General features: G+C 41.0%; 1 protein-coding gene across 1 annotated transcript; it reads right to left on the bottom strand.

Annotated features, from left to right (window-relative positions):
* Window positions 1-6055: 6055 nt before the first annotated feature.
* LOC119424835 lies at window positions 6056-7810 on the bottom strand. Its single transcript, XM_037692342.1, has 2 exons — window positions 7083-7810; window positions 6056-6607 (listed from the first exon to the last, which is right to left on the bottom strand). The coding sequence occupies exons 1-2, from the start codon at window positions 7596-7598 to the stop codon at window positions 6134-6136; spliced, it is 990 nt and encodes a 329-aa protein (XP_037548270.1). The 5' UTR covers window positions 7599-7810; the 3' UTR covers window positions 6056-6133.
* Between the last annotated feature and the right edge of the window lie 216 nt (window positions 7811-8026).

Below are 8026 nucleotides of genomic sequence, written 5' to 3'. Positions count from 1 at the left end.
GCTTCAGGGTAGAAGCTTCTGGGTAGAAGTGGTTCTACACTTAATGCTCCTCAACCTCCTTCCTGAGGGGAGCAGTGTAAAAAGTGTGTGTGCTGGGTAAGTGGAGTCCTTCATGATGCAAGTGGTCCTCTTCTTGCATCTGGAGGTGTAAATGTCTGTTATGGTGGGGAGGCTGACTTGACATGCAGGACATATCAGCATATTTAAATTGAGGCGTGTCAGGGAAGTTGCCCGATGTGCTCAGTTCCATGTATATTAGAATCTATGAAGGAAATGTGCACGTCTGCACACCTTAGTGTGCATGGTTTGATAAATCTGAATGTTTTTGTCCACAAACCAACTTTTAATATAAAAGCTACACACTCTGTCATACCTGACGTCCATGGTTCTTGGAGGGTTCTGAAACTGAGCAATGTCTGAACTAGAACCAAAATGAACAATCACAACTCTCTTAGCTGGTAATCAACTCTGAGAGTCAACCAGATGTTCTGACCCAGATCTGTTCCCTTAAATCAGGTGAAACATCAAAAGGCCAACAAAGCAACTTCTGATCCAGAACTGATCTGAGAGTCTTGAGTGTTTGTGCTGAAGACAGAGCGTTGAACGAAGCAAACAGGAAATATCTGATCAGCTGAGGGTTCCGATCCAACATTGAGCAAACCATCTGACTGGAAACATCTCAGTACTTTTTCAAAGACATTCTGTCAAAAGCTTTTGGTTGAATTGGTGTCTGTGACATTTCCTCAGATGAAGCTGGATCTGACAGAGTTAGGAGACAATGGAAACAGATTCTGTATGATTAACAATGAGATGTTTTTAGAAACTGTTCCAGTGTTCCAGTTGTGCTCTTGGGCGTAAATCCCTGGAGGGTCGGGTGGCTCTGGAGCCCCCCCCCCCCACACTCACCCCAATAAATCTTCTGAGGAACTATAATTTCAAGCTATATAAGAAAAGTAAGAATATCCACCATTATTATGGCAAAATGATGCACTTATGCCTTTGTTCCCAGTCTCAGAAGCCATTAATACGTGACATGAGAGGAGTGCACCTGAAGACTGAAAGCAGGATGGATAACTTTCTATAGCATAATGGTAATAATCAGTGATCATGCCTTGCACCTGGGAGATCTGTAAGAACATGGCATTTTTCTTGTTATTCTTCTCACACCCATTTTTTTAAAGCTTTTCATAGATGACAACCGTAATATTTCTTGGAGGAGGACAGCACAGTGGTGCAGTTGGTAGAGTTGTTGGCACTCAGTGAGCAGGTCATCCCGGTTCCAATACCGGTTCGGAGGCCTTTCTATGCGGGGTTTGTATGTTCTTTCCGTGCTGCGTGGGTTTTCTCCGGGTACTCCAGCTTTCTCCCACAGAGCAAAAACATGCATGTTGAGCTGATTGATAACTCTAAATTGTCCATAAGTGTGAGTGAGAGAGTGAATGGTTGTTTGTCTCGTTTGTCTCTATGTGTCCCTGTGATGGATTGGAGACCTGTCCAGGATGTCCTCCGCCTCTCACACAGTGATTGCTGGACATGGGCACCAGTGACCCCCGCGACCCAAAAAGGAAGAAGCGAGTAAAGATTATGGATGGTTGGATGGATGGATGGATGGATGGATGGATGTTTAGAGGATCTCTGATCTGCAGGAACAGTAGATCTTGTTTCATCATTTCAGTAACTCATGATTCACAATGACAGACAGCACAATAAATCAATGAGTCTGAGGAATATTTGTGTCATTCATTGGATTTATTTATTAGATGTATGCCTTCTGGTTGTTAACATGTTATATTTATTTAGAGCTTTAAATTGTTTTAAAGCTGCTACAGATTAGTGACAATTATTACACAACCACAAAAAGGAATATAAACCAAATTAAATGATCTTCAACCTGGTTGTAAACAATCTTTAGACTTAAGAAACCTGCACACATTTATTGTACATTGATTGTTTCTTGCTATTATTTATCTTCAGAGTTACACATAAAAAATCTTTAATGACCGTGGTGGAGTTCATGTTTACACATTTCCATGGCAACATCTTAACTCTGCATTTGTCTCTCTTGAGGACATGATTTAGTTGATTTGTTTCATTTTGGACTTTATTATTGTGTTTGAATGGTTAAAAGTGTTGGTTACTATAATATAACTGCAGTTTGTTTGAGCTGCAGCTTGTCTCATTCTCTCAGTGTGAGTTTCTATAAGACAGGATATGGTCATTGACAGTTTCCACTCCTGTGGTCATTAACAGCGAAGCTGTCAAGGTGGTACAACAATATAAATATCTGGGAACTCTTATTGATGACAAACTCACTTTGACATACACCCAAAAAAGTTAAATCTGGTCCTCTGGACATTCAAAAAAAAACTATTGTTTTTTTGTTATTGCTGGTATCATTCAGCCCCCTGCAAACAGCCATCAGTGTGCTAATGATCCATCATTAGGCTGATGGTCCTCCTTGGTCATGTGAGCAGAAGGTTTTGGTTGTCAGCAGCAAAACTGGTTGATCCACTCTGAGAAGGTGCTATTTATAAAACTGAGCTGAATACAGCACCTCAGACTGAGGAAGTCTTTCGGATGAAATACTAAACGTTTCTACAATTTATTTTATTTTATTTTTTTATGTCCAGAGGACCAGATTTAACTTTTTTGGATTTTTCTACCTGGATTATTGAGCATGCATCAAGATATTTTGACGTACACATAAACTCACTTTGTAAGAAGGTCCACTAGATAATGTATTTTTGTCAGAAGCTCTGTGGTTTTTATGTTGATTCTACTTTTATGAGAATGCTTTATTGAGCGCTCTTTTAACTTTCACCTTCATCTGTTGGTTTGGACTTTTCACATGCAAAAACATGCACACACTCTTGGGGATTGTCAGGATCTGCAGCAAAACTGCTGGCATAGTCCTACAGAACCTCACTGACCTGCACAAGGCGAGGTCAGTGAACAAAGCCAGGCTGATTCTGGCAGATCCTGATCATCACTATGATGAGTTCAGGTTGCTTCCATCTGGACGCAGGTATTTGCAGCCCAGATGTAGGACCAACAGAATGAAAAACTCATTTATCTCTTTAGAGATCAGGCCTCTCAACGAACAGTGATGATTTCTGTACTTTTATTTTAACGTCTTAATGTCTTGTCAAGTATGGATGTGCTTCTGACTGTGAAACAAATTGCCCCTTGGGTAAAGATTCTTGAACTTGAACTGAAGATGTTTGGGAAAAGTTCTGGATTTTTTCTGGATGGACAGACCTTTATCCAAATTTAAATGGTGATAAAGCTGACGCTTGTAGCTGTAAAGTTTTAGCCACATTCCCTCGGGGTCAGAGTCTAGTGTCTGTGTCTGGGTTTCTGTGGATCTCTGTAGGCCTGTCTCACAGTGAACAGGTTTTGGGCTGGACCAAAGGTGTGGTTTGGAGTTTGTAGATGTGTTCTGACAGAATCTGTGTCTGTAACATTCCTGTTATCTGTTGAAGCTTCATTATGGGATTCTTTGTGTTTTACCCTGCAGCAGAGTCATTTCAGCTCCACTTGTTCTGTGCAGACTAAGATAACATCAGGCAGATAAAACTTTGATCCCTTTGGGGACAACAGCACCGTCTTCAAACAAGCTGCAGCATGTCGCAGAAAACACAAACAGATCAGCAAACAAAGGAAGATGAGCTGCAGAGGAAATTAAACCATCTAAGGCCCTGTACACACGTAGCCGGATATCAGGAAAACCGAATAGTTTATCATGCGGTGTGGCCTTTCATCCACACGTGAACTCCGGTTGATGTAACTATAAACGAATAATAACAAAAACTCCGACCAAAGTGGAGATTTGAGAAATCTCCTCTTTCGGGTTTGCGTGTGGACTTTCGGAACCGGAGATATGCGCATTATGTCTGCGACAGATGGTGCAGCGCGGCGCTGACGTCACATGTGCGACAATTGTTTTTGTTTGCCCATTCATTCGGAGGGAAAATGACTGCGTTTAGGGAAGTACTAATTGTAACGCTGGTTCAGGCAATTTTTGCTTGCTTGTTTTTACAAGCACAACTGCTCCAACAGATGGAATTACAAAGGAGAAAAAGCGTTTGGCGTTCAGCTCTTTTACAGCAACTATCCCTACCGATACGGAGGCACAATACCGCCATTCAGCGTCGCCGTCGCCGGTTTTGGATCAGACCTGGACGCACTGCTGGCTGGTGGGAAAACTTTGAGAAGGAAATTGTTCTCCCACAGGAATGGCGTGAGAACTTCAGAATGTCACGGTCGTCATTACTGTCGCTCTCGGAGTTACTCCTTCCTTACATTCAAGGGAAGAGTACTGTAATGCGATCTCCAGTCTGTGTGGTCAAAAAAGTTGCATGCACGCTATATTATTTGGCTGACGAGGGAAGACTGCGTAAAACGGCCAATGCATTTGGCTTATCAAGACAAGTAGTCTCAAACATAATTAGAGAGGTGTGTAAGGCTATAACTGTGTACTTGGGACCATCTTACATAAAAATGCCAACAACAGAGACTGCTGTGCGTGCACTTGTTGAGGGATTTGAGCAGGCTTATGGTCTCCCTCAGTGCCTTGGAGCTGTGGATGGGACTCATGTGGAGATAAAGCAGCCATCAGCTAATTCTACAGAGTACCTAAATAGGAAGGGGAGGTTTTCTCTTAACATACAAGCCACCTGTGATTACAAGTACAGCTTTATTGATGTAGTTGTGAAATGGCCAGGGAGTGTGCATGATGCCAGAGTTTTTGCTAACTCCACAATAAACACAAATCTGAAAAACATGAAGATTCCCCCCTGTCCAAGACAAATTGTGGAGAACGAAGACGCTATACCCATTTACATACTGGGTGACCCTGCATACCCACTTCTACCTTACCTGATGAAAGAATATGCTAACGGAGGAAGCAATGTTCAGGAGCAGTACTTTGGACTTTCGTTGTGCCGAGCTAGAATGGTGATTGAATGTGCATTTGGAAGACTAAAAGCCCGATTTGGAGCCCTGAGGAGAGCCATGGACATCAATATGAACGATCTTCCATTTGTTATATATGCATGTTTTGTGTTGCACAATTTTTGTGAGGCATCAAAAGACACTGTGGATGAAAACAGAATAACTGAAGCTATTCAACATGACAGGAACAATCAACCGGACACACAGCCAGTGGTCAGAGGAGACAGCTTGGCAGCAGAAGGAAAGCGGGTCAGGAGAGTCCTCACTCAGTGTCTGGATCCATAAACACAAAAACCTGTGAACTATTTAGCAGACTGCGTTGTTTTTTCATAAAAAAACGTTATAGTTAGCACCATGTATGTTAGAGAATTTTTAAATTGTTTTGTGCAATGTTATTGCATTTCATTCTATTAATGCATGAAAAGCTACCACCCAGGATTTAGATACATTATATAATAGTTTGTAGCTCATTAGACAGACTTTTAAGTGAAATGATTTTACTTTTCTCTCTTAAAATTGGACCTGTAGTGTATTAAATAGTGCTGCCAATACTTTCTGATGAACATGACTGTATTTGTAACTGATAAATGTCATATTCACAAAAATTCACATAAAGAAACTTGCTTTTAAAATGTTTGTCAATTTATTCAAACGAACACACTTAACATGTTCTTATTTTGTGTTTCATTTATGAACAGATCAGATTATAACAGATCTACAACAGATAAAGCTTTTTAAACATGGGAGAAAAGCAGCACAGTTACTGTACACTTTTAAATCAGTGATGCCCAAGTCCATAACTTGGGAGCTACCACAGGTACATTTCAGCTGCATTTTCTTCAACAAACCAGTATGAAATAGCTGATTTCAATCATCAGTATGTATTTGATAGTGGTGTTTTGGAGAAATACATCTAAGTAGCAGTAGCTCCCAAGGACTGGACTAGATCACCACTCTTATAAAGATTCACGTAACAAAAATGTAAATAGTTAAAGTATTGTGCAATTGCTACATTTTAAGCTTTTCACAGTATGTATAAAAAGATAGCAAACAGAAAAAAAACACTGTCAGAGTAAATAACACTGTGATTAACAACCTGACATGTGTGCAACCTTGTGCAAAAGTGGAACTTGTATATACTTAACTGTACCAGACTTGTTTCGATGTATAAAACAGTACTCTACTGGTCATTAAAAAGGGCCTGACTGAATGAAAATTGGTCAGTGGCTTCAGCAGGTGTGTGGAACACAGCTTCAGTGTTCATAGTGTTTCCTGGTCTTGTGTTTTGACGTGTTCTGTCAGAAGTGGAGTTGTTTGGGTATGGGTAATTTGCTGAGTTTTGGTGGACAGAATGGTGGGCCATTGTGTGCGAATACATCGGACCTCTTGGCTCATATGGCATGTACTGTGGTGGTTGTGCAGGTGCATGAATGACCTGTTTCAGAAGAGAAAACCCATCAACAATCGATGTGGTAAGTCTTTCCAGTGTATTGGACATTTTTGAATAGTTTTCGGATGCTTTTTGTTCTGATGTCTCAATGATTTCCACCAGTCTCTTTTTCACACGCTGGTCTTCCTCAAGAGCATTCAGCCACTGGGTCTCAGCAGGCAGCTTTCTCCTCAGACGGTCGTGTCTGTGTCCTTTTAGTTTTGCCTTCAAAAGAGAAATGAAAATCATCACAATTAAACATAAAAAAGTAAACCTGGATCATGTTGATGTTGTACTTTTCACATCACTTCTACATAACAATATGTAATAACAGCGTATCCAATGTTTGCTATATGTCTTAAAGTGTATTTTGTACCCACCACCCCATCAAACTAATGAATATGTAGGCCTAACATAATATGAGATGAGTAAGAGCATGATGGTGTCATTTCTTTTTTGCAATAATAATAAAAATAAATCAGCAACCCGTACACAGTAAAATATAAAAAACATCACATTCCAGCCTCCACTACACACCTCAACTCTTGCATAATTTTTAACACACATATTGCCTTAACTGTATTTTTAATAGCAACACAATTCAACAAACCTGTTCCGTGAATTATAGTACATCCAACAGATGAACATTTACAGCAAAAGTACTTTTATTTATGAGGAATGGACAGAAAAATATACGTACATCAAGCAGGTCTCTCCTCTCCTTTGAAGTAGGACCCACACTGCTTTCATTATCAGACCCTGTGTCTGCTACATCCATGGTAGTGGAGGAAGAAGATGTGGATGGTGAGGGTAGGGTCCAAGAATGATCCAGGTCAGCTGTTTCAATACCGGAGGATATGGTAGTACTAGCTGGAGAGCCACCCCAGATTTGTTCGCACAGTTCGAAGTACAGAAGAACCACTCGACCGTGTCCACTCCTGCGTCCTGTATCAACAGCATGGCGATATTTACCTCGGACTGCTTTCATTTTTGTTGTTAAATTCCCGCGCGTGATGTCGGCATGTGAATGGGGAAACTCGTCGGAGGACCCCGTTGGGTAATGCTCTAAAAAAACCGCTAAAATATCAACATACTTGTTCTGACAGGATTCCCAGTCGACATTTTCCTGAGTTTTATTAACTTTGTACTCCAACACGGTATTTAATAGTAGTTCAACCTCGCGGTCTGTCCACACAAACGAACCTCCAGGCGCCATGATTCAATACTAACAGGAAGTTGTGGTTGCTTTGAAGGGTTGTGATTTGCTGATATACGTTTCACCTTTGCACTACACTGCCTCCTATGGGTTGGGCATATTCTTTACAACGCTCTGTGGTGAACATCACCGGGTTCATGTAGACGATCATTTTCTCTATCCGAACATGTATGTACGGCGATATTTTTTTGCGCGGATATTCGTTTTTTCAAACACCAGGCTACGTGTGTACAGGGCCAAAGATGTCCAACAACGTCCTCACACGGGACATGGTTACCTGTCAGCTTTGGTCCCGATCACTTGGTATGTTTACATGGACTTAAGTAACCGGATCAAATGGCCGGTCGGAATAAAAGTGTGTCATGTAAACACTCCGTTCGGGTTATTTTTTGTGTATTCGGCGCAATCCGGTATAATTTGTGATCAGA

This window comes from Nematolebias whitei, chromosome 2 (assembly GCF_014905685.2).
Source record: "Nematolebias whitei isolate Nwh7 chromosome 2, NemWhi1, whole genome shotgun sequence".
NCBI classification, from domain to species: domain Eukaryota; kingdom Metazoa; phylum Chordata; class Actinopteri; order Cyprinodontiformes; family Rivulidae; genus Nematolebias; species Nematolebias whitei.
Note: the sequence above shows the minus strand (reverse complement) of the source record. Positions and strands in the feature narration are given on the sequence as shown.